Source organism: Chanos chanos, chromosome 5, assembly GCF_902362185.1.
Source record: "Chanos chanos chromosome 5, fChaCha1.1, whole genome shotgun sequence".
Lineage (NCBI taxonomy): Eukaryota > Metazoa > Chordata > Actinopteri > Gonorynchiformes > Chanidae > Chanos > Chanos chanos.
The window spans coordinates 17,557,029-17,584,613 of NC_044499.1; the positions used below are offsets into that span (position 1 = coordinate 17,557,029).

General features: G+C 41.6%; 1 protein-coding gene across 1 annotated transcript; it reads right to left on the reverse strand.

Moving 5' to 3' along the window:
- Window positions 1-452: 452 nt before the first annotated feature.
- On the reverse strand, window positions 453-27,585 carry abca4b (ATP-binding cassette, sub-family A (ABC1), member 4b). The gene is made up of 50 exons (XM_030774718.1): window positions 27,520-27,585; window positions 27,062-27,155; window positions 26,693-26,834; window positions 26,211-26,350; window positions 25,298-25,425; window positions 23,986-24,183; window positions 22,943-23,032; window positions 21,130-21,370; window positions 20,801-20,940; window positions 20,212-20,328; window positions 19,078-19,275; window positions 17,461-17,666; window positions 15,611-15,787; window positions 14,330-14,552; window positions 13,203-13,424; window positions 12,687-12,891; window positions 12,416-12,508; window positions 12,144-12,335; window positions 11,651-11,828; window positions 11,386-11,517; window positions 11,112-11,251; window positions 10,454-10,591; window positions 9,667-9,848; window positions 9,371-9,470; window positions 8,975-9,180; window positions 8,545-8,599; window positions 8,125-8,160; window positions 7,691-7,866; window positions 7,420-7,544; window positions 7,126-7,224; window positions 6,588-6,777; window positions 6,382-6,476; window positions 6,158-6,190; window positions 5,850-5,955; window positions 5,605-5,679; window positions 5,355-5,524; window positions 4,743-4,920; window positions 4,528-4,643; window positions 4,271-4,418; window positions 3,916-4,039; window positions 3,584-3,713; window positions 3,241-3,361; window positions 3,005-3,067; window positions 2,766-2,872; window positions 2,509-2,650; window positions 1,993-2,127; window positions 1,615-1,718; window positions 1,401-1,493; window positions 740-989; window positions 453-563 (listed from the first exon to the last, which is right to left on the reverse strand). The coding sequence occupies exons 1-50, from the start codon at window positions 27,583-27,585 to the stop codon at window positions 453-455; spliced, it is 6,930 nt and encodes a 2,309-aa protein (XP_030630578.1).

Here is a 27,585-nt window from a genome sequence, read left to right on the forward strand (position 1 = left end):
CTGCAATACATCATTTCATACTCGTATCTACACAATGACTGCAGTCCTTGATGAAATGCAACTTATAAATGTATGATTTCTTCACAAATACTTAGCAATAGTGAAGTTATCATTGAATGAACTCAGCCATAAAACCCACTGGCACTCATAGACTTCACTGTCCTTTATCACTACACTTAATAAATGACCCTTTAGCTTAAAGCCTTTTGAACCGTTAACATTCTCAACATAATAAAATATACTGCACAGATAATGTAATACATAATGTAACCCCAAATACATGACAGTAAAAAAAGGTTTAAAGGGAGAGTGATTCTTTACATACCCAGTATGTTTTCAGAAACACATCCCTGAAGTGCTAGATAAGTAGCAGAGACGCAAAAATCTAGTATAGCAGATTTTGTCACCTCACATTACCGCTTCAGTAGAGCTGTGTTTTTTAGTCTTTGTCCCTATATTTTGGATGGGGAAACCTTTTTTTCCCTCCGTGCACCGGCTGCCCTCGGATGTAACACCACATCATCGTCCTCTCCCGACTGCTGCTTGGCAAAGTTCACAAACACCTGTGGAATAGATCAATGGATAGGTACCAAATTCCGATGGAATGTCGAACTGATCATTTTGTGTGTTGACGGTCAACCTGTGATTCTAGTTTGTGATTTGAGCATTCTCAGACAGGATCTTAATTACTAAATCCATTTTGCGTATTTGTTGTGACAGTGTGTTGTCAGTGATGTACCTGGTCAAGAGTGGTCTGAGAGACAGTGTAGTCCTCAATGTTGAGCTTCTCCTTGTTGGCCACCACTAACTGGAAGATGCGAGCCAAAGAGGAAGAAGTAACCTCGTACTGCAGAGTGTTGTAGTGTTTCTCCCTCTGGATACAGCCTGGGAAACTACTCTCCATAAATGCTTCAGCCAAACTCAGGTCAGGAGCAAGTCCCGCTTTAGCTGCCCTGATTTTCATTGTGACTACATAGCCATCACCAAACCTAAAGAGCAGGAAAACATGCTGAGGACAAGAACTCCATCATTAAATTGTCTATTATTATTATTGTTGTTGTTGTTTATGTTAGTGTAATTTACTGAGATTAATAGTTTTATTATCAAGAAACATTCATGATGTGGTATGGTGATATTGTCCTTTATTAGATGATAATATGTGCTCTCTGTAATATAATAACTGTACAGGTGCATGAAAGGTGAAATTTTATTCATATAACAATTGCTTAAGAGCTATTTGAGCACTATGTTAGATATGCAAAACCAGAGTGAGTACCTCCTCATTAATTAAAGATATCATGTAAATCTTTTATTCAACGGTCACATGAGGTAAGGTGAAATCATTTTCTTTCCAGAAATGTACTTTTCAACACTTTCTTCCTTCAACAGCACAGCCTTACTTGTATTTGAGGTGCTGTATTGTGCCGAGACACTTGAAAGTTCCATTGACCATTATGGCCAGACGGGTGCAAAGGGCCTCACACTCTTCCATACTGTGGACAAAACGTGGCATGACTTCTTCAGTTGTCAATCACTGACTATGTTTCAGTAACTTAATATACATATGCATTAATCTATAACTGCTAGAGGGAGATGATGGATGGATGTTCTTACCTATGAGACGTCAAAACTACTGCCCTCCCATCACGAATGATGCTCAAGATCGCTGTCCACAGAAAGCGGCGGGAATGTGGATCCATCCCTGTGGTGGGCTCATCCTATAAAGTTGCAGCAAAAGTTAACATGAGCTCTATATCTTCTTTTCCTATGATTCTCTTTATCTTAGAAAACTTTGATCATCATGGAGCAGTGTTCTCCATCTTACTAGTAAGAAATACTAAATAAATTTTAAACAGCTGATAATTCACAGTGATGTTTCATTTGAACGGTGAAAAAATCAGCCCAAAAAATATCAATAAGGGTGGAACTTGGCATCGAGCTCCATACTTTATATCCACGTCTAACTAAAAACTGATTGAAAAATTAACGAACCAAAAGAACTAGCGGTGGGCAGCCAATCATAGCAATAGCTGTAGAGAGCTTTCTTTTATTGCCGCCACTGTAGGTTCCAGCACAGCGTCCTGCATATTCAGTCAAGCCCAGCTTCTGAATGCCCCACTCTGCCACCTGTTGGAAAAGAGGAGGACATTTGGATAGAGAAATTTATTTGCTTAGCTGGCACTCTTAGCCTTAGGAGCTACAAATTTATTTATGTCTGAGGTTGCTCACCTTTGGAGTAAACTCAGGGTTAAGTGGCCCTCAAGGACACTTTGGCAGAGAGCCACTAACCTCACTATTTCAAACCAGCCGCCATTCAGTTGCTGGGCTGTTTGCCTTAATGTGCCCTGTGCCAATGCAAAGGCAAGAGAACTGCTACTCACGCATACGCAGAGTTACTGCTGCTAACTCCATTAACTTGTGGTATGATCTTGGCTCTCTCACAGGTCTGAGCTCTCATTATGACGGTATTACAGAAAAGTGAGTAAAGGACTTGAAGGCTAGACTTACTCTGCTGATTTCTGATTCTGGGACTCCACGCAAGCGTGCATAGAGGTAGAGATGCTCCCTGCCCGTCAGCAGCTCATCAATGGCATCAAACTGGGGACAGTAGCCCATGTTCTGATGCACATCCAGAATGTTGGTCAAGATACTGATGAAATAGAAAATACATGATAATTAAAATGATAAAAGTCATCGCAGCTCAGTTATATCATTTTGATTGGTTAAGCATGATCAAAATCATGAGATGGTCCTGAGTAGAGTACCTAAAACCAGCTACAGACGCCTCTCCAGAGGTGACATCTGTGTCTCCTGTCAGCATTTTGAAGGTAGTCGTCTTTCCTGCACCATTCACACCCAGAAGCCCAAAGCACTAAATAGAAGTGATATCAGTTACATACAGGTAACATATAGGGCAGGCAACTGTCCAGTATATTCTTATGTATGAACATATTTGCCTATAGAAGAGTTTCACAACCATGGTTTAAGAATTTCTTCTCCATACCTCTCCTGCTGGCACCCCAACACATATTCGATCCACTGCAGGTTTCTTTTTGCCTACATAAGTCTGAACAAAGACAGGAGAGAATACAGTTAGTCTATAAATAGCTTCCACAACCTCTTCGGATGTGAACGAGAAACTCGACAGACTTTAACTCTTTGATCTGAATTTTAAATGAGCCTTAGGAGGGAATTCTCTGCCCAATGAGTCAGCGTAGTTTCCCAGTGTAGTGCCCTAACCTTTGACAAGTCTCTTATCTGTAGGATGTCGTTCTTGTTTCCTCCGTCGTAGATCCGTTGTCTCTCCAAGGCAACATCTTCATCATCATCCATAACAGGAGCCCCTGTGTAACCGGATGTCCTGTACCAATTAAGATGATAAATTGGATTCATTATTTTAATGAGGATATTTTACTCACAACAGACAAGATCAATCACAGTTAATGATTCATACAAAATTCTCAGTGTTCACATTACTGCCAGTGTAATGGAGTTTATTTTAGGTGCTGTGGTTGGAATTGTTAATAAGACATGAACAGCTTTATCGAAAACCACAGCATCAAAGATGATTGATTGTCCTCACCAGTGGTCCAGGAAGAAGTTGTATTGGATGAGGAGATTGAACATAAAATACACAAAACCCTCTACTGCCATGAAAGCAATATTCTTCCCAACAAAGTCCCATCTGAACGGATCGACAACATAATCTTCCCCTGGGGGTAAAGACAAGTTCATCAGAACAGTGGATTGACAGCTGATGTGGTGAAATTGTGTTGAGTTTAGCAGTCCGACATGATGGGAACACAGACATGAGATGGAATTTCTAAGTTTGACCTTTTTGTTTGATGTCGTTGAAATGTTTCAGTATGGCAGTTGGTGAAAAGGACAAGAAAGTTATAAAGTGGACAGACTCACCAAATCTGGCATAGACGTCAGTCACAGCCTGGTTCATGGCCATATCAATGAGACCTCTGCCCAGGCAGAAGTGGGGGAAGATCAGTAACACTTTCTTCAGTCCTTCATTGAACGCAAGCAGAGACTAGACAGCCCAGGAGAACAAAAGTCAGTCAACATTAACTGTTGAAGAGCTAATTTAGTTCAAAACTGGGAGGGGGAAAAAAACCCCAATGCTAAAATAATACTAATAACAGCAGTATAGATCAAGTAGTCACGATCATGCTGTTAAAGGAACAGTTGACTTTCATTTGTTGAATAACACTCTGCTAAACAGAACATCACATTTTTAATGAAGTATTATTAAGTTCTTCACCCTATTGTTCTCAAAGAGCTCCAGAATGAAGGTGATGGCACTGCTGTTAATGCCAATGAATAAGTTGATGCAGGAGAGAGACACATAGGCTGTGCTGGGGATGCTGAAGATGTATGACATTGGGTACATCATAGGAGTCACTGACCATCTGCTCAATAAATCACATGGGGAGAAGAGCCATGATGTGTCAAACTGATCTGATCTAGTGAGATGATAACAAAGAAAGTTCCCTCTTTAGTGTCACATCACTTACTCACCCATACAACATGAGCAGGGCAATGAGAGCTGGAAGATTGGTGGGTGAGGTGTAGCATTTTTTGTCAAAGCCAATAAAAATGCCAACAACCATTGCTGTGCTGATTGAATAGTTGATCTGTAAAAGTAACAGGGGAAAAGGTGACCACAAGAAGAGCAAGAAAGAAAGTAGCTTCATATGCACAAGAAGAAATGAAACAACTGAGACGTCACTAACCATATCCCAGAAGAAATTGACCACCCAGTAGACAAGAGGACTGACTCCACTGACAAACTGAAGGTGCTTGGCTTTAGTGACACGTTCCTGGATGAGGTAGAGGACGAAGCTGGCGGGAATGAAGGACATGGCAAAGATGACACAGATCGCCACCACTGCGTCCACAGACGTCGTCAAGCTGTAACAGAGAGAAGTTCTTTTAAAATTTCCCAGTACAGGGCACAAGGGGCAGGGGAGGTTAAATGAAGATTGCATAAGAAGGAAGAATTCCTTTGAGTTGCATGCAGTAAGGGTCAAATAGTGTTAAAAGTTGATGTAGTAATTTTCAATACGGTACTACTGTGGTGAATGCAGAGTTGGAAGAGGATTGGGGTTTGTTCATTCTTTGAAAAACTTTAACAGAAGCATTTGAAAGGTCCTTTCAGACAACTGTTTGACACAGTAAGAGAATTGTGAGTACCTAATGCATTGAGAGATCATAAATTTATCTGCGTCTTCACAGTAACACTATACCAAGACTCTACTGAAAGACATACGAAAAGGCTGTGTTCTTTCAGACAGAAAAGTGCCAGTGAACAGCTGTAGACCTTCTGCTTATCTCTGGACACTCACACAGTGACTTCAGAGAGCTGTTCTTTGGTGAGGTTCAGTGGGTGGTTGATAACTGTGATGCCATACTGTGACGGGTTGGCATAGTGTGGCAGATAAGCCCGCAGGATGGCATTGTTGGCCACATTCATGAAGGACACCATGGCATGCCAGCCTTTGTTGTTGAACCAAACCTGCATGAGCAAATACAAATTAAAATGTGATTACTGATGCATGACTCACTCACTAGAATTATGGAAGATTATCCACATACCTTGATGTTGTATTCACTTTCCATGTAGTGGAGGAATGGTCCTATCTCTCTGATAGCCAGTTTTGAATAATTACCCTAGATAAAAACATTGCAATGAACGTATATGTCAGGTTTAAAAGTATGTATGTGGATGAAAGATTTATGTAGCACATTATGTAGAGTCCTCACACGGAGACACACACAAAATCACTGAAAGCAAATGGAAAATGCATCTTCACACAAGAGCACTCCATGCTGACACCTACTCCTGTAATGTTCAGCATCCGTCCAAGCTGAGCCAGAACATTCTGGATGTCATTAGGATCCACATCGAGGACAGGAAGCTGTCCACCAACAGAAAGTCCCCCATACCTAAACATGGACAGATCAGTCAGTTACTACATAAATGTATAAACTCCAAACACATCAACACTGAACACTTCACACATTCTTTAACACCAGCACAGAAATAAAACACAAAGAGCTCTGAATACAAGATGAAGTATGAGTGTGTTCAATCTAGCAGCCTGTGATAAGATCTGACATCTGTTAAAATGAAGGAAGAAATTATTACCTTTGTTCATTCACCCAGTACTTGCTCTTCAAGCTGTATGAGGGAAATAGAATGTTATGATGGACAAATCCACCTTGAATGACTTATTAACATAATACATATAACACAATGAGGGGATATTATTTTTTCAAAAAGCCTGAGCCTTGTTGATGGGACAGACAACAGTTTAATGTTAAAACTGTAAAATAAAGATGCACAGTCATTGGATTTGGGTGATGGCTTACCTGGTCTTGATAAGACTGGGGTAGGTTTTTACCAGGTAGTCTGACATGTTTCTATCAGTGAGATCAAGAAGGATGTCACCTGTAGGTTCTGTTCTCTAAACCGCAAAAACACACACACACACACAAATAAAATATTTACCTGCTGGATTTGAAAATGAGTTATAAAATACATATTGAGTGAATAGGCATATTAATGTTAGGCGTACCTGGAGTGGGGGCAGCCCTCCAGCTCCTATTGGACAGACAGGAAGCATAGTGAGCTTCTTACTGGTGCTGCACTGACAAGAAGGGGAGGGGTTAAGTGTGTGCCACTCAGGACTCAGTAAGATGTTGCTGGCCACAGGTGACACTGGAGGAACCACCCACTCTGATGTAGTGCCATTGCAAGGAAGGTCTCTGCAAGTAAGTAATACGACAATAAACTGAGTAATACGACGGGAAAACACACAAATTAATATCATTAATGTGACACATCTTGAGGAGAAGAACTAAAAATACATGCACTATTTTTTGTAATGGACAATGACTCTGCATATCCACAACAATGGCTATTGAAAGATAATGTCAGTAATCTACCAAAATAAAGTGGCTTTTATATATATATGTATATATGTGTGTGTGTGTGTGTGTGTGTGTGTATATATATATATAATGTATATATTACTGTGAACACAGAAATCATTGCGTAAACAATCTGAACCCCCCCCACCCCCCCCACCCCCAAAATCACATTCATTTACTCACTCTAAGGGCTGATCCACCATGCAGCGTGTTCCCATGCCTGGGTTGCTAAGCAACATCTGAGTAAAATGCTTCATTTTCACATGGTCTGGCCGTTCATTGCTGTGGTTACATAAAACAGTTAGACAAATTATTTTACAACCACGTGAGTTTTGTATGTGCTGGATACTTGGATCCAGAAGTTCATTTGTTAGGATTAGAAACTGTAATATCTGACAGAAAACACCCTTAACACGATTCCCTGTTTGGTCACGTTATTCTTTGATAAATACTTTATCACATTCCATATACACTGACCTGAAGAAGGTAAACTGCTGTCCATACATCCATGGAGTGAGGGTGAGACTGGGATATTCTCCAAATGGAGGGACAATCATGGTGAAGATCAGAGCAATGAGGACAAAGCTTGCTGGCAGGACGATCTACAAACACAAGACATTACAGAATACTCTAGCACAGTGCTGCTTTTGAAACATGCCATTACATTATGAGAATGGATATGATGATGTCATGTTTTCACTGTATGTAGGGAAAAAAGTTGCATTTGGTAGTTCAAGAATTTTCGGACCTGAGCGACAAAATCTTTGTGGCTCCGTGTGGCATGATGGAATCTCTTAACCAGCAGGGCGTAAAACTGCTTGAGAATCAATTCAAAGCCTTTGACCTGTCTGGAGCCCCGCCCAGCACTGCTATCAGAATCTCCGTATTTCTCCACTCCATTAACCTGTGGCAAGCCATTAACCTCTGCAGAAAAACAAAAGGACCCCCAAATCAGCACGTACCTCATATATTACAATGAAAACTCATGCAGCGCCACTGTTGCATCTGGTTTACTGGTTGTCCAGCAAAATAAGCTTTTGTAAGGCAAGCGAAGCAGTTTTGATGTTTCACTCAGAGAGCTTGACTTTGCGTTAGCCTTTCTAACCAAAGCAGAGCTCTCATGACTATGTTCACCTTCTGTGCCCTGAGCATTATCTGTGGACTCCCTTTCTCTCAAGAGACCACTGCCATTTCTCCTGTGCTGCAGCATCCACTGCTCTGAAGAGGGGGATCAAACACGACACATAGCATCAAATACCCAGTGACACCACACGCTACAGGTCAAAGAACACTGGGATATGTGGAGACAGGGGTGGGAAAATGGCATACACACACGCGCGCACACGCACACACACACACACATACACACACACACACACACACACACACACACACACACACACACGGAGAAACCAAACCATAGCTAGGGATTCAGTAACAAACTTGTGGCATTGCTCTTCTAGGTAAATTTAGCTCATGTTTGTACATGGACCTCAGTTTCTGATGATTAATCCAGTGAAGGACAAGATTCTAAACACTTTAAAGGTAATATTGGGTGGTTTTTTTGTGTCATTGAGTTGGAAGTAATGAGGAGGTATTTACCTGGTGTGACAGCACTGTTAGCTGCCTCTCCATCAGCAGTTACCTTCAAGAAGATCTATGGAAACAGGTTCTGTCATGTAATTCTCTCTAAGCAGCGCATAGAGCAAACATTAAAGGCAATAACATGCTATTGTACTGTATCACTTAGTTCAGTTCAGGTTGACTGATGGAGAAAAATCAGTTTGTTTACACTCTGTGTAAACACCAGTATTCCCTATACATACTAGTGGAATGAGGCTCAGCACTAACTGGGGTGTCTTGATAAAATACACTAATATTACATAATATAACACGGCTCATTGATTTTGTTCCATTTATCATTTTAAAACATTCTAATATTAACCAAGTCATGACAGTGTAAGCAAGTAACAGTTACATTGCAATAATGTGATAAGAGCTAATAGGTCAAGTCAGAGACAGTCAAGTCTACCTCCTCCAGTGAAGTGTCTGATATGCCAAAGCTGCTGAGGCCTACATCTCCCAGTGTCTCCTCCAGTTCTCTAAACAGACTGGCGTAGGCCCGGTGCTTAAAGCCCTTATTAGGCAGCAGATAGGTCATTTCCTGGCCAATCATTTCAATGAGCCTCGCCTCAGGGACATGGTGGTGAATCAAATTATTAATATTCTCCACATCACCTGAAAACAGACAAAGAGGTGTACCGGTTACTTTTGTATGTCAAACAAATACCCCAACCCACAAACTCTTCTCTAGTCTTTAATCCAAGCCCTTAACGATTACATACATTTCTTTAAGACAGGATTATGAATTTACCTGATCTCATGTCGTTTAGTGTCACTTCATATATGGTCTGTTCCATAAACTTACCGTCCAGTGCTCTTTCTGGCTGCTGGGTTTGAGTTTCCTCCTTATATCTGGTGCACGTTGAGCAGGTACATGAGCACTCAGATGCACAGTCACACTCATTCTGCAAAATACAAGTCATTGTATGGATTTAGGCATGTGTGTGTGTGTGTGTGTGTGTGTGTGTGGGTGGGAAAGAGAGATTCAAAAGAAAATATGATCCCAATACAGTATCAAGACAACACCACTACCAGTACAACTAAAAACTCGAGAAAATACAGAAGGTTCTGTTTTTCATTGAGAAATTCATATCTTCTCACCACTTTCTTGCGCTGGTCCTTCATACGACGCACTAGGGTGAGGTAAAAGCCCATGCCAAAACAGTTCTTCAGGAAGAGGGGAGAGCCACAGCAGTGAAGCTTGCCTTTGGAGATGATGGCTACTCGGTCACTCAACAGGTCAGCCTCGTCCATGTGATGAGTGGACAGGATCACTGTCCGGCCTGACAGAGCAAAAGGGAAAATGGTCTATGAGGGCTAGAGCCTCCACAGTTTGGGTTAAATACAGTTCTCTTTTTCTTTCACATGCCTTGGTACAACACAGTTAACAGCGTTGCATTTCCGTCAATGTCTCAGAACGTCAGCCTTGATGGCCAGTGACCAGTGACTTTCACTGTGTCGTGGATGATAATTAGAAAGGTTGTGTGACAGTGTGATTTTGAATGGAAGCATGTGATTCAGGATTACAGACTTTTCTGACTGCACAGGTTTACATTGGATTGCATTGTTCTTCCTTGGTTTTCCATGAAAAAGATTCAAACCTGTAAGGCTAACTATCATCAGTCTTCTAAAAATATGTGCTGTGTGTAGCTTAGTAAAATTATTTTCTGTGGAATTTCTGTCATCCACTTGATTCACTAAGAGTTCCATGTGTTTATGTTACCCTGATGTTCCTAATGAACTGCTGAGCTAAATTTACATCTTCTGAATGATACACTGAAATTAGACTCAACTACATATACATATATCTATAAGTTTATATAATTCTTTCAGAATTACGGCTATTCAAACACACTGAAACTGTGTCCAGCAGGGGACAGAGCTGTACCTGTGCGGTATTTAAGCAGCAGGTCCCAGATGGATCGTCTGGAGTAAGGGTCCACTCCTGAGGTAGGCTCATCCAGGATCACCACCTTGGAACCACCCACAAAAGCCATGGCCACCGACAGCTTCCTCTGCATGCCACCTGAGCATAGAGAGGAGAATGTCTGTCCTCACCTCACACAAACATTCATACTTATGTACTAAAAAGGTGTCAATGAAAAATAAATAAGTAAATAAACAATGCTTGTCTCTAAACCAGTCCAAATCAAGTATGGGATTCTGTCTTTATATGTCAAGGTAGACAATTGACAAACTAGTGGATAGCAATTTTGAAGACATTGTTCACCTTTAGTCTGAATTCATGTAAGTACCTAATATGAACCCTATAACGACCTTTTTTTATCTTTGACTTGTTCAAGTGAGCAAAGTAAATAAATGAATAAATGATTGATGATAATGTAAAACAGCAATAAATAAACAATAATTCCAAATTATGCATAGTCCAAGATTAACTCTCAGTATTAGCTATTTCAGCAAGTGCTCAAGTAGCTTTCCTGCATGTCTCTCTCCAGCTCCTTTGATATTTCAGTTTTTTTTTCTGAAATGTCGATCGCAGCAGATAATCCCTGAGGCAGAGTGTCTTCCTCTGTGGTCTGGCCTACCTGACAGATTCTGTGCCTCTTCGTCTCTCTTATGAGGCAAACCCAAATCCTCCAGCATGTCCTCCACTTCCTGTTGAGCCTGTGCCTGAGTGCGACCTTTTAGCATGGCATAGAAGAGAATGTGTTCTTCCACTGTCAAACTAAAAGCAAAGAAAAAGAAAAAGGATTGGGAAGTTTGGGGTCAAAGAGAATCAAGGAGACATTATCAGATCAGTTTACTGGACAAATCAAACTGCCTGTGAGAAAAAGCCATCGCTGGAGCCACAAGACGTACTGGTTAAAGAGGATATTGTACTGAGGGCACATGCCCATAGACTGGCGTATGACATCAATATCTGTGCGGATGTCCCTCCCGTTGACGTAGGCTGTTCCAGATGTAGGTGGGAACAAGCCAGTGAGGATTGACCTACAGAGAAAAAAAAAACACACAAGAAAAATGAAACCAGTGCGGCAAATCAGTAACATTTCAAACAGCATCAATATACATCAATCGTATTATGAAGCTGAATGACTGATAACTATGTGATGTGTGCACATACAGGGTCGTGGTTTTGCCTGCCCCATTGTGGCCCAAGAAAGATGTGATCTGTCCCTCATAGAAGGTGATGTTCAGACAGTCTACAGCAGGTCGAGCGCCCCCAGAATACACCTTCACCAGATCCTGCACCAACACCCCCACAACAAGGCCTTCAGGCTCCGGCTCACAGAACAGGTTGCCTTTGGAGAGACAGACATTTTACACACACACACACACACACACACACACACACAGATTAAACCTATATGACCACAAATCTACAGAATGCTAGACTGAAAAAGATATTCAGGTGAATCCACTACTTATGTATATACCTGAATATCTTTGGAGATGAAAAACCAAGATGAGATGAAAACACACAATACAGGTTTGTTTATAGCTTTATGTGTCACAACTTCTCTTAAATCAGAACACACTGGAGTTTTACTCTACTGTAGTCGGTTTTAAATACCAGAGCACTTTTGTTTCATCACCTGTCTGTGGGACCTCCTGACTCTCCTTCTCATGATTTTGCTCCCCCTCTTCTTGCTTTCTCTGCTGCTCTTCCTTCTCTTTCTCCCTCTTCTCACGCCTTTCTTGGTGTTTACACAGCTTGCGTGAGCCATTACACTCCTTGTGCTCAGGTGAGATGCTGTTCTCCACATCCTCCTGTTTCTCCACGTCATCCAACAGTGGCTTCTCTGGCCCTGCAGACAGAGAGACTTCAGACATGTGTGTATTTTATGGGTGTATTCATGTTCTTATTAATACAATAAAATCTACTGACCTGGATCAGCAGTGTCTGTGTTAGAGGGTGATGGCCTCTGCCAATAGGAAGGCTGCAACGGGAAGTAAAATGGCCGACCAATGCCGTATTGTCCTGCAATGTACAAACAAAAGACTTTTCCAAATTTTTCCAACTTTTTCCCCAAAATTCAAGTCACACCCATCACTGAAACTTATGAAGATGAAGGTAAGTAATATTATTTATTAATATTGTTGTACACACTCTCATGACCTTCCAACACAAAATAGTTTTTTGAGGAGTAGTAAATGACCTGGGAAGACATTGTCGAGGTACCAGGCAAGCAATGCATATAGGAAAGCATCAAACAACATCATGCGGATGGAGGTGAAAAAAGAGTACTCGTCGCCCTCCAGTGGACTGGTGCGGATATTGTCCCACTGCAGACCCAGGCCCTGCTCCTCATAGCGAGACAAATACTCTGTTCCAAATCCGAATGCCACTGGAGACAGCAGGCTCTGTGACAGCAAAAAACACAGCATGTTGAACAATTAACACGCTGTTAAATCAAGCAGCGTCATTCAACGGGAAGAGACGGCTCCACAAACTTGAGCATCCCTTAAAGTAATGGGTTGATAACAAAGATAACAAAATTACTCCGTTATTCCACCTTCGGGCTAATGTTGTGGAAAACTCTCATAAGGCTAGTTTGCCAGAAGAGGTTTCAGTCTAAGTTCTCAAAGACAAAAAGCAAAAGACAGGCTAAATTGGAAATTTGACATAATGGACAAAGCTTTAGCATGGGACACAAGTATGTAATGCTACACACCACTGCTATCTTCATATTCTTGGTGATTCGATCTTGCCAGGCAAAGCAGAAGATATGGGGCAGGTAGAGAGTGAAGTAGATGATGCCACTGCACGCTGCTGCCAAATTGGCCTTGTTGAAGAACACACTCATCAAGAAGCACTGCATGATGGTCGCCACGGTGAACGTGAGCAGGAACAGGAAAAGGATGAAGGGATTGCTGTAGTTGAGGACTTTCCCTGCCTGAAAATGAGAAAATGGCAGCACCATTACAACCCACCACAGGAAGAGCAATGAGAGATACATGGGACTCACACATATACGAAGACTCCAGAGTATAACCGTTTCCATTCTCACATTCCTAAATACATTCCTCTTCACTATGTGTCATAGGCTACAAAAGGAGCACGTCAACATTCCAGAGGATTCGCTGTCATCCATGGTCCTGATTAACCGGTGGGAAAATGAATTAACTGCCACTGTTACTCTTGGCTTTCTTTTGATCTCTTTTCTGTGTTGACCAAAGAGCTCCACCAGAGGTCAGTATTACTCTATATTGCTGAAGATAGACAACTCGCCAAGTTTCATAGCTAATCAAAATCATGTTTTTTTCAAAACTTACAATGCCCAAAAGATAGAAGTAAATTGTGCCAAATTGAGGAAGGAAAACACTCATCTCATATTGTATTACATCATAAATAGATCATTTAAAAGATTTTAAATGTTTATCATTATTTTAAATGTCAAAATGAATAATTTTAATTCATAAAATAGTTATTGCTGTCTACACTGTTTAAGTAAAATGATGAAAAGATATTTAAAATGTAAACTTGAGTACACCATGCAAGCGTGAGTAACATGTTTTTTGATCACGGTGGCAACTGGAGTCTGTAGCTGAGGAGGCACTGTGTTGTGGTATTTGACAGCTTTCGCTACATGTGCTATGGGTGGAATAAGGTTGGCGAAAAAGTCGAATATGGTTTGACAGACTTGTGCGGCTACTGTATCGCAGGTGACTATAGACTTTTAAAAGCATCTCTCTCTGTCTCTCTCTCTCTCTCTCACTCTCGTGCTCTCACACTCTCATTCCAGAATAGAATGGCTTAGAAGATTTCATTCAGCGTAAACTATAGCATTTTATCACTCACCATGATGATGCCTGTAAGTAAGGCGGTACTGGTAGTCATCATGAGGAAACTGTCAATGAACCAAGTATACCATATGACACTGTTGGAGATGCCCATGGCTTTCAGTGTCTCCTTCAGCCTCATCTCCTTCTCCAGCACAATGCTCTTCACAATCATGGACACAGAGTAGATCCAGGCCAGAACCATGAAGATGGGGAAGCATCTGTTCAGTGTCAGCATAAACCTGAACAAAGAATGGCCAGAGGGTTTAATCTGATATATCAATTGAGTTAGTTTGGCTTACATGCTCTAGAGCCCATTTGTGACAGGATTTATTTAAAAATAGACCCAGTAGATAGTCCGTATATGACCCACATTAATAAAGTCATTTTGTTAAAATGAATTATATATATACTGTATATATAGGCCTAGGCGATAAAACAATAGTGATATGTATCGCGACAGACACTTCATCAATAGCAATAAGAAAACTGCTCGATAGAATGTTTGATAGTTTGACTTAAATGCATTAAATGCAAACCGTAAATCATAAACAGCCTATCATATCACTTTATAATGGAGCATTCGTTTGCACCATCGACATGTGCCACAACGACAGAAACAGCGTGGAGTGAGAAAATGAGTGCAGATGATGAAATATTATGACTATTTTCTCAATTATGATTTTATTCTCATAATATTAAGACCTTATTCTCGAAATCTCAAAAAAAAAAAATTCCTTCAATGTAGCCCTAATGCTCCGTCGTACAAAACAATATGGTTAAATTCAACCTGTTTTCTCCTGGTAGTCATGAAAAACGTGTCATTAAAAATGATCAATAATTATTGATATTTACTGAAATGAAACATTTTATCGTGATAAATTTTTCAGCTATATCGCCCAGCCCTAATATATAAAATAATCTCAAGAGTGGATTCATCCAGTAGTTGTGCTTTAGAGTAAATATGATGTGTTTGGAGAATACCAAGACTCAAATGTCTGTGTAGAAAAAAATCTGTGGCGATACAGAAAAGCCGTGGTCTGTCCTGTTTATTATTAGTCACAATTAACCAAATGAGAAATGAAAATCTACAAAGACACAAGGCACACTTCAGCTCAATTATTCTGAACACTAAAACCCATCTTATATTCATTTATAACTGAGAAAAACCAAGGTATTTCAGATTTTTCGCCTCCAGTAGTCTGACATAGTCAGCTAGCACATTATGTCCAGCTTAAGGTCTGTGGATTCCAGAGAGGATATCTCATAACATCAGACACAGTCATGTTTGTCCACTCACATGTCATCCACATAGCAGGGGTAAGGCATCTGCTGCACGTAAACACCCATGGTCCAGTCACGACCTGTCTGCAGCCTGAGGATACCATGTTCTATCATGTCCTGTAGGTAAGCAAACCCCCCCCAGATGTAGCGCAGATCCTCCATGGGGTCAGCCCTAGGGCCTGGGTCCCAGTACCTGAGATAGAGGACGAGATGTCAGATGACTCAGCCACGATTATATATATTCTATGTCTTTCACAAGATTGACTTCAGACATGTAAGAAGTCTTCAAATATGTCCGCATGCTTCACAATCCAATTTAACCACTTTTTTGCCATTCTACATGCATGCATAGAGAAAGTTGATTTTTTTGGATGTACTAAATACTTGGTTAAGTCATTCTTTGTCAAGGCTAATGGTCTATCAGTTGAGAGTGGCTAAGCCAAATCTAACAGAGAGATTTTCTCGGCTGTAGCATTTCAGTTCTCAGTCTCACATTCTCATTTTTCCACTTTCCCCCACACAATTCTCATGTTGTCTTCAGTCAAGCTCCAGCACACCTGTTTCACATTATCAAATAATCCAACTACCGTTCAGCTCCTCATTGGTAAATTCAGCAGCGCTAGGTTGAGTGGAGAAGAAACACATACTGCTTCAGAAACACTGTTTTAACACATCTTAAAACTAATAAACACCAGCTAGTTGAATACAACACCTTCAGACTACATGAAACTAATAACAACCAGTGTCATTCTATCTATGTCTCTTTGCCTCATATTCATTCTGTCCATTTCCAAAATACCAACAGAGCTCTGTCAGATCAGATAATTGCCTGCTGGCATGATTAGATTTTCCAGTGTGAATCTTCGTAATCAACAGTATCACTTATCATCAGAGCACAGCCAAGAACTCCAATGGGACCAACAGAATACACAAGCATATGTGAGTTTTTCTATAGTTTACTATCTGTAGATGGGTGTAAATGCTACTGAATAATAGTACCACTGGACATCAGCAGCAGAAGGCAGAAAATCATTTTCTAATAATATAGTATCTTGACTTTTCAGAAGTGTCCTGGTAACTACAAGTTCCACAGACTGTTCACTGTGTACAGAAAGCTCTCCTCGAGAGCTTAGAGCCACACACTAATTGTGTGCAGTAATAAGATAAATAACGAAGAGTCAAAGCCATGGCTCTTTCTCCAGCCCCTCAGTCACAGCAATCTCATTATCCAATTGGGGGGTTAATGCTGGCTTTGTTTTCACTTCTCTCATCGGGACACCGCCTGCTTGTCCCAAGTCATTTCACCACGCACTTGTAGGGAAAGACTGAAAGTAGGAATAAGATTGGCACGGAGAGGTGCAAAGCATTTGTTTCACTGGGACGGCTTGGTAAACAAATGTAAACAGATAAATTTGACTGATAAAGACCTATTAAGAAGATGCGGACAGTACACCAACTAAACAAAACAAGTGTTTCCTATAATGACATATCATTATGGTGTAAGCTTTTGGGTGTGAGAAACAATCCACGCTGTATATGAAACAAAGTGCGTGTTTCCACAGTCTCTTCATATGAAATATATTTGGATACTCCTAATAACCAGTGACCTGCTACACAGCAGTTTGAAAAATTGTATAGTAAATTCTCAAGATGTAATAAGCACTTCAGATGTTTTGCCCTGGCAGCTGACTGGGGGTACTGGGATCATTTCTCACTCTTGACTAACATGCCTATACCAGAATTTGGACTTGATACAGAATAGCAAGGAAAGGAGGCTGGGACATTAAAACAAACACTAAGCCAGGCTATACTATCACATTTATACACAAAGCACCCTCACTAGTGCTGCCGACTATTGGAGTGTACCTGTCTTTTATTTTGTTGGTGCGCTCCACAGCATCAATATCCATGCGGATCTTGAATTTAACATGAGGGGGTAGTGCAGTTGTCCAGGGGTACATGTCCAGAAATACCAGGCCAGCCCAGAACTTATTCTCCTCCAACAGGTAAAGGGCCTGGTGAGTCATCTGATCCTCATCCATATGACCCACAAACTTATCCAGACTTATACACTGTGGAGACAAGACAGAGGGGCAAAGAGAGGATTTTTTGGGGGGAAAAAAGATGTGATTGTGTGCTTTTGCATGTTTTGTGTGTGTGTGTGTCTGTGTGTGTGTGTGTGTGTGTGTGTGTGTGTGTGTGTGTGTGTGTGTTCATGTCACGGTTACAAGCCCCAATGCGATTCTGTAAACAGTATTACCTTCTCATTCACTGGAGAGGTCCACAGATATGGGAAAATCAGTGTCTGTTCTCACTTTCCAATGGAGGAGCCAAACACAATGGCCCTAGAGATCCATTCCCACTTATATACACAGTCTCCATAACATTAGTGTGGAGGCCTCCTACTCAATATAAAGCGTGTCTAATACATCCATTCACTGTACTGTGGAATGCCACCAGAGAATCAAAATACCCAACTGAGGGGCCACACTCATCTAAGATCCTTAAAAAAAACTCCCATTACACAAGACCTGTTCTGTATTGATATGGACAGGAGGTTCTTGTCTCATTAAACTGCTGCCCAGCACCTAAGGAGATGAAGATATCATTTTCTTCAGTGGATGAATGTTTATGATGAAAAAATGTGACTGTCATGTGGCATCAGCCCATATTTTTGGTTCATAATACTGGTCTTTAGCAGCAAGGCAGATTGAGCAATGACAGCTATGGCTAATGGGCTAAATCGGCTGGGATTGTTTTGGGGCTGTGGCTTTGACAACGGAGCCTCAGATACTTGTACTGAAACGTCTCCTCAGCCGTTGCTTTCTACATCCAAATGAGAGATACTCAGTCTGTGGGTATATATGTATGTGTGTGTGTGTGTGTGGGGTGAAGGGGGGGGGGGGATGGAGCGAGGCTGAACGATTTGCTCTCTTATTCCATCAGACCCTCTCAAGGCTGCCTCAATGCAGCCTCCATACAGAAAAACAACACTGAGCTGGTGGGGGTGGGGTGAAACGCCCCCACCCACTCTCCACTTAATCACCCTTAAACAAAAGCTGGGCTAGCATGCTGTTGACAGCTGGCTTCTTCTCTTCCCTCTCACCCATCTGGCTGTGGTTATGCCTCTATAGCCGTGTTAAGTGGTCTTTCTTCTTTGGAGCTGCTGATGGCAATCAGCACTCTGCAGCACTGTTGGCTATAGTATTCACAGTGAAGTACTGTAACACTGGACATGCTATGAAGCACACTCATACTGTGGTGTGGTGATAAAACAGTTTGATCATATACAGCACCTTTGTTTTTGTTTTTGTTTTGTTGTTAAGGAAAACACGATACCATGGAAACAGAACATCAGGAAGAGCTGGACTTCTTTTAACAGTGAGACTGCTCATGGGCCATGTTTTGATGGGTGGAAAACATCAGCGTGCAGAAAAACATGTTCCGAGTCACAGAGACAAGAATTCTGGCTACAGGTCTCACCTCTCCGTACTGGGTGAACATGCGGATGATCTGGTCAGTCAAGTTGAAGATATTCCTCCAATCAAAGTTGGGCATGTCTTCTTCACGGTCTTCATCAGGGCCAGTGTGCAGAAAGTTGAGTACGTCTTTAGTGGAGAACTCTGTGTCCTTTAGACGCTTGTCCAAGAAGTCCATCACTGTGGGGTTTCTGAGGGTGTCCTACAGAGCAAAGTAAGGGAAGTATTAGAGGAACTGTGTTTATAACACCATCTTCACAGTAAAAAGTTTTACAACACTAAGCTACTCCACAATTAATTGAAACAGCTTAATTATATTATTCACATTCCCTGTAGACATTTAAACTGAAGTAACGAGGTTCAGATTGATAAAATAATATACTATAATTCAATGTATGGTCATTATTTCACTCAAGATATTGAAAAACTCATTAGGATTGTTCATGCAGAGCCAAAAGCAGACCTTGACAAAATTTAAATTGTCTGACTTTTTCAATGATTTTCTTTCGTGTTTTTTTTTTTCAGTCTGGGAGACTTGTACACACTTCTGTCTTTTTCATACTGTGTTTCTTAGTATCAGAAAACAATAGAACGACACACCCATCCAAGAGAACAATTGTTTTCCTTTGCATCTCTGGCTAGTCAACAATTGAGGTGCAGAGGCAGTTTACTTCATGAAGCCCATATGTGTGGCACACCTCTGCAGTGTGAGGCAGTGTCCTAACCAGTCATTCAACTCAGAGCACCTTGTTATCCCATTTTAATATTATAACTAGCACAACTCTATGAGACAGTAGAATCTCTGTCAATACAGACACTCTTACTTTTGTAACCCTGACTCGATCACAAGGCTGAGAACAGAAACTGAAAAAAATATCAATACAGTTTGAAAACGCTGGATACTAAAGATGATCTAGACTTGACTGAGTGCATGTGCCTGCAGAAAACAAAGCCACAGTGACAACATAGTGAGAAGACTATTATATCAGACTGAATGTGAGCAAGTGTTTTTCCCAAGCAGTAATTACAGAATCCTGAGGGTACATTAGACTTCAGATCCTAAGAGCTCATCGAGGATGAGCATGAGTGAATCTCAGTGAGACTCTAGAGGGCATGGAAGCGGCAGGTGAGGCCTTACCCGAATCATCATCATCTGTATACTGTTCTGAAAGAAATCCCACAACTGAGGGCCTGTTTCCTCCCACGCTTTCCCCATGTTCCTTAACCGTTCCAGCTGTTCAAATGTGGTGTTGGCCTAAGACAGACACACACACACACACACACACACACACATGTGCACACACACACACACACACACACAGTATTGTACCAAAGTATACATTTATATACATAGTATTCCTACTATCATTACACATATGTGGTTTTTGAGCATAGCTTGGAATGCATGATGAAACTGAGGTGGATCACACACTCTTAGTTCACCATAAAATGCCACATATGGTAGCAAACAGTAGATGATTCATGTCACCGTCACATGTGAATGAAAGACTGGGCTTGAGTAATAAGCAGAGTTTATTGTGCTTTGAACACAGATTGAATTGAACACTGATGTGGGCTTAATAATTGAATAGATGCTCTGTAAGCTAGTAAGCTCATTCCTCAGAGGGGGCTTAAAAAGGAGTGTGTGTGTGTGTGTGTATGTGTGTGTGTGTATGTGTGTGTGTGTGTGTGTGTGTGTGTGTGTTATATGTGTGTCTCATTCTTACACTCTTTAATATCTGCCTCACAGCAGGAGAGTCGGGGGTGTATAAGATCTTCCCCATCAGCAGGGGCTTGACTGAATTCCACACGATTTTTGTAACTGGGTTGGACTCCAAGTTCTGCATCAACACATTACAGAAAGGAGCTGGAGGGAACAAAAGAGAGAGACAGATAGAGAGAAGAAGAGAAGGAGAGAGAGAGAAAAACAAGAAAAAGAACGGGAAATGAGATACACAGAGGCGACTGGGGGATGGGAGGCTGATGTGTGAGTAAGAGACATAAACAGATTTTTAGCAGGATTCCTTTATATTGTTAGCACTGAAGCGGTACTTACTGGCAGTTTCGTCATAAATGTAGCTTTCATGCTTCCTTGTGGTATTAATGCCCAAGAAAGCTTTGTAGTTGTTGTCCTCATACCAGTTGAAGGAGAAGACACGTGAGCCACCGCCCTCAGGGTAGCCACAGAAGAGATCTGACACAGTAGACATGAGCTGACTGAAAGAGCTAGGAGCTCCTGTCTGGAAGATGGGGTATACCGCCTTCAACAAGTCTTTGGAACTTGGCCTTTCTGCAAGCTGAGAGAGGGAGAGAGGGAGAGGGCGAGAGAAAGTGAGCCAGAGAGAGAGAGAAAGTGGTCATCAGGTTTGTCTTGACATAGTGTCTAAGGGACTTTACCTCACTTTTCCAGGTAAACTCTGTTATGTGTCAACTTTTCTCAATCCGCTCACCGGCTCACGCCTTAAAGACACACCACTAAGATGGCTCTAAATCAGTTTTTGGCACCAAAGCAACATTTTATTCTAGTCCTTGTCTAGTCGTACTATTTTAGAGGCTCATCTGGACCTTGATTACCCCCGTCACATGGATTTGTGTACAGATGGCTTTCCAAAAAAGAGCGTTACTCAACGATGCTCAAAACAAACCAAACACCTTCAACGCCTGCCTCGCAGTTGTCTCAGATTTCCTAAGAATTTAGTTTTCAGTCCAAAAAAAAAAAAGTCATTGTAGCTGACCGGCTTTATAGGATTATAAACTAAACTTCTCTGTAGAGGAGAATTACTTTGTGTTAGACCTTTGCATACCTCTTCGCAACAGAGCTACTTGCAGCCGAACTGATAGTTCTGCAATAATTGTGTTCATCTCATGGACCAACACCAGCTGTGTGCTGACAAAGACAAATTCTGAAAGTGATGTCACACCACGTGTAGCAAAGATGCTAACACACCCGCACAGACATGCATTAAAAGTAAATAACATATAAACAGTCCGAAGTGAGAGAATGTTGAACAAAAAATGCTCTACTTCTTGCACTATCCGGTTCCTCCAGAGGGCTTAAAAATATAGGACAAGAGGGAGTTCTGGGTGGGGCAGATATCCTTTCACTGATAAAGAGCATGTGTCATACCCCCCCCCCCCCCTACTCACCCTATTCCAAAACCCTAACTCATTATAGCAATGCTAAGTCACTGTAAGAGAAAGAGAGTTCCATTTCCCACTGAAAACAAGTTCTTGGATCTTTTGCCTGGACCATGGAACTCCACTGCACCTAATTCTGATAGTATGTTAGGTCAGCTCAAGATAAAGGTAAATGCAATTTGGAGATAATTCATACAGTAATTCAATAAAGTCTAGTTCATATTAGCCTTGTTTATGCACGTCCCACACACACGGAGAGGAGCAGGAGATGATGGCAGGGAATGATAATAGTTGGCCAGGATTTTTGTCACAAAATCAATGAAAGGAATCGAGTTCCACCTACAGGATGTCACCTCAGTGGAATGTCCAAACACAGCCGAAGCTGAAGGGAGAGACAATACCCATGTGACACGCACACGCACACACACACACGCACACACACACACACACACACACACAAAGAACACACACAAACAAACACATGCTTACAAATGAACACCACAAGCTTTGGTCACCCTGGGGATTAATTTGGCAAATCTACTCGACTCTGCACCTGGGGAAAACGTTGAGCAGCGGAATGAGCCAAAGATTCCGCATTAAGACACACACATACACACACCCCCACACACAGTAAACATCACTTATGGTGGAAGTGAAAATAGTTTCCTTGAGGCTAAACAAAGTATTCTGGAGAGACTTGGAATGAGACTTAGTTCGGGCTTTAATCTTACCTCTTGCAGTTTCTCAGACACTGCAGACAATACTTGACCCCAGAAGTGCAGATCTATTCCAGTGGAGTGGTTATCCAGTACCATGGGCAGCTAGGACAACACAGATAATAATAAAAAACAAATCAAATAAACAGGCTCATCTTTTGAGGTGGATTATGTGAAAATCACAGAAAACTTGAATGAAAAACTGCAGTGTGATGGAAATATAGGAAGTATTCACTCTATTTTTACTACTGGTCAACATTCAACTGAGGTTTGCTATTCATCTGATTGAAGCTGTAACCCACAAGCAGTCCCATTCTCAAGTAAAAAATCTATATAGGCTACATGTACAAAAATGATGCAATTTAAATTTCAATCTACATTTTCCCTGACTAAGTGGTGTGGTCAGGAAGTAGGGTAAGGGAAGGAGTAAGGGAAATGAAACACTAGTGTAAGGCAAACAGAGTTTAGTTTAGCTGTTCACTCCAGATATACACAAGAGCCATACGTTGGACGTTTATTTTTGTGAGCTTCTTCACGTCTTATTTTGGCTCGGGCGAGCGGGGGCAGGGCCTGTGTCCTCACTAATCACATTAGTGAAATAGGCCAAGCAGTGTGTCATTGTGCTAGTGCTGAGAGCTAGTCACCTGCCTCAGCCTATCCTAATGTGAACTACTGAGCAGAGAGAGAAAAAAAGAGAGAGGGAGAGGGAGAGAAAGAGAGAGAAGGGAGAAAGAGAGAAAGAGAGAGACAGAGAAAGGGAGGGGGCATTTTAGTTAAAAAAGTTATCGCCCGTCTCAAATCTGTCAGTAGAGAAGTAAAACTAGCTACAGATCTCAATTCTTGATCCAGTCACATGAGTATCACCTGTTGAACCGCATGGGCAAGAGGGGACTGCTAAAGGTCCTCATCTGCTAAAGGCCCTCATCTGCTAAAGGCCCTCATCTGCAGTTCCAGAAACCCCTCTCTATTGGACATATATATGGCAGAAAGAGAGGGGAAGAGAGGGGTGGAGAGATTTTATGTGGGGAGCTGGTAGTATTCCACAGAGGCTAACTGACCAGGCGAAAGAGTTTGAAGAAGTCCACATTGGCATAAAGTTTGTCCTCAATCTTCTGAAGTTTCTGCTGGCTGAGGGCACACATGGCATTTCGGACCCCGTACAAACCGCGACGACTCGGGAAGATGATGAAGCGTTCCAGCAGAGCCTGGCTACAGGCGATCTCTTTCAGCGTTAAGTCTGGAACTCCATAGGCAAACTAGAAAATGAAAGGGAAAAGTTGCAGTGTTGGGACATAGTACATCTATTAGGCAAACTACTGCAGAAGGCACCTTAAGAACCAGGGCCATATACTACTGTTTTGATGAAAGTACTAAAGTAAATTGTATGTTGCATTTTGTTACACACTTGATTTAAATGAAGTACTGGAATCCTTAGAACAAGGTCAACACATTAAGAATAATTAAGAATAATATTAATTAATAAATACATGACATTTCTGAGGAATTAGCCCGAGATTCCACATGCATCTGCACATTTTACATTTATTCATTATGCCGCCATGCAAATGAAGCTTTGTATGAAAAGTTTAAGGTGGAAATATTCATGTATGTGTGTGTGTGTGTGTGTGTGTGTGTGTGTGTGTGTGTGTGTTGGAGGGGGAAGCCCAGCTGAGTTACCAGCCAGTGACAGACGGACACAGGTGTCACATCAGAAGAAGAAAAGTTTGGCCCTTTCTTTGTTTCCTTCCTTTTTTGTTACAGAACATACAGCTCATTACCTCCCACACTCTCTTAAGATTCCAAGTAACAACTGTGTTTTGGTACATGTGGGGTTGTCGTGACATAATTTCCTCTCTCTCTCTCTCTCTCTCTCTCTCTCTCTCTCTCTCTCTCTCTCTCTCTCTCTCTCTCTCTCTCTCTCTCTCTCTCTCTCTCTCTCTCTCTCTCTCTCTCTCTCTCTGTACTTTTCTATTGTTGAAGGATTTAATGGGCATCAAAGGAGTGAAAAGGACAGACTGTAAGTTACAGAGGAAAATAGAAGTACATGGTGGGGATTTCTTCTCTAAAAATCAGGAGTAGGAAGCATCTAAAATTAAAAATAACACAGAAAAAATACTCCATGTGTGACATAAGTCCAAAAGATAACGTACAAAAATTAAACTATATAACATGGTCAAACGCAAAAATGTACGGACTTTATTATAAATTACATTGTTAAATTATTCTAGGTACTCTAATTGAGTGGCTTCAGTGGCTCACGCTGAAGCCTGTGTGCATGTCGACACATCCAACATCCCTGCAAGGTCCAAACTGATCTGTGCACGGTCACTACACAGATCAGATCACCAAAACAAAGTGGATCTCCGTTACCTGCTCTACCCGGACCAGTGCGTTTGTGAGCTGATTCACTACTGAATCCGAGAGGCCGGCATCCCTCAGTAAGAAGGATGTTAGAGTCTCATCGTCTTTCAAGATGTCCTCGATCTTCAGCCCTCGTCCTGAACAAGGTGAGAGGGGTAAACACAGAGGTTTAGAGGTTCTTATAGCACTATTGGCAAATGAAAGGAATGTGACAGCCAAAGTGCTTAAGACACAGACACTCAAATCCTAAAGCTGTTCTGTGTTCTAAGCTATGACTGCGATATAATATTTGATAACTCAGTGTGCATTGTACATATGACACAGTTGACTCCAAACCTTGATCTCACACTGGAGACTTTCAGTATATTTTAAGAAATGCAGCTGACACTTCAGCAGAGGAAATGATATTTCTCCAATCAGAGGATCTCTCAGCTCAATGATCCATCACTCAACAGGAGGTCAATGTGCTTCAAAGGTCATGATACAGAGGTCAGGCGTTAAAAAGGTGTTGAAGTATCTTTGCCATCCTCTGATTTTCAAGATCTTTAAGCTGTCAGTTCAGTGATTGTGTGAAATGGACCAGAAGCAAAAGTAAGTGGGGAAACGGGCCTTTTTTTGTGAGCGATACTTAGATAATGAGTGTTCCTCAAGAGATTTCTCTAGAAACAAAGAGCCAGCCACTCTCAGTGTGTGGCCATCATCGCTCACTCAGCTGACTTTTAGAAGAGCAGGAAAAGCTACAACATTGAGAGATGACGGACGAAGAAGTGAAGGCGAGGAAATGGCTATTCTCTCCGGCGGTCATCCTAAGAGGGCGGGGGGGGGGGGGTAATCTGTCTGTGGCATGGCTGTATTTTTCTTGGTGTGAGAAAAAAAAAAACCCCACACACATTTACACACATTCAATTAGAGTGAGCAGTACCTGAAACTAGTTCGGGGTTGTTCCGAAGCGTGTCCATGAAGTTGCTCATGACAGACAGCTCCTGCCAGAGGCGACCCAGCTGCTGAAACTCCGTGTCATTGAAGAGGAGCTCTTGAGAGTCGGCATAGAACCGGGCCAGTCTGTGAAACAGCAAAGAGAACCACTCAGTGCTCTTGATATGAGTGTTGATAGGACATTACATGCTACAGCTTGCGAGACAGTGGAGCTTGAATACAAACATCCAAAATCAGTAAAAATAAGTGTGCCCGCATGATTGTCCCAGTTTTATTTGAATCAGTCTCTGGCTCTGAAAGTAAGTGTTATGACTTGTTAAAGAAAAACAAAACAAACAAAACAAAACAAAAAATTTGGCTGTCTGAATGTAGTCCCGGCTAACCTGCAGACAGCATGACGGCATGATTTTAACTCTACTGAGAATTTCTAGACTATGAGCTGGCTATTACTCAGACGGATTGACTCACATGGAATTGTTGTAGTTGGACACAACCCCAGGAGATTCTCCACGTGTGGGGTAACGGAAACAAGGGTTATTGGCATTGCAGAAGATACCCTGGATCCAGGGCAGTATTCCCGTAGAAGGCATAGCTTTGTTGGGAAAATGACCTGCATGGATTGGAAAGACGGCAATTCATATACTTATTCATGTAGCTATATATTTCGCTCTCTCAATATCTCAATAATTCAGTTATATAAAGCTTCATTACATAATCGTTATTCTATTTCCCTTATATTACTGTGTAAAATAAACCATGAATTAATATGTCCAGCAAATCTCATCTTATGCAGATTACTTTGTAAATAAAACAGACACTGGAACTAGCTAGGCTTACATTCATGCTGCTGGTAGAGAGGATTGGCTCTCCTGAGCCACACCAATCCAACGAACAAAACCACAGGCCACAAAATCTCCACCAGAAACCGGATCTGAACAAACATGCAAATCACCACTGCATTAAGCATGAAAGAATGACAGCCATACTGATACACTTAGGAACTTTAGTTGTTGTGCTTACAGGCTAACATTTCGCTGTGGGGAATGTATGCTGAGAGTCTAACACAATCTTCATCTTCATGTGTGAAATAGGTATGTAACAATGCATGCACATGGCATGTATCTGAGCTTAAAAGTCTGACCGGACTGACAGCCTCGTTGGTGATGGTGAGATGGCATGTAGCTCTGAGTACGTATGTTTGCACTATGCATAACATCAAATTAAATCCACTTCCAATTTCACACTCATGAAAACAGGCTTATGAAGTAGGGTAATACATGCTAGAGTGACTGCACCTTCTGTCTCTTGCGGAGTGTCCAGTTCTTCCAGAGCAGCAGACTGATCTGGCTGCCCGTGTTCAT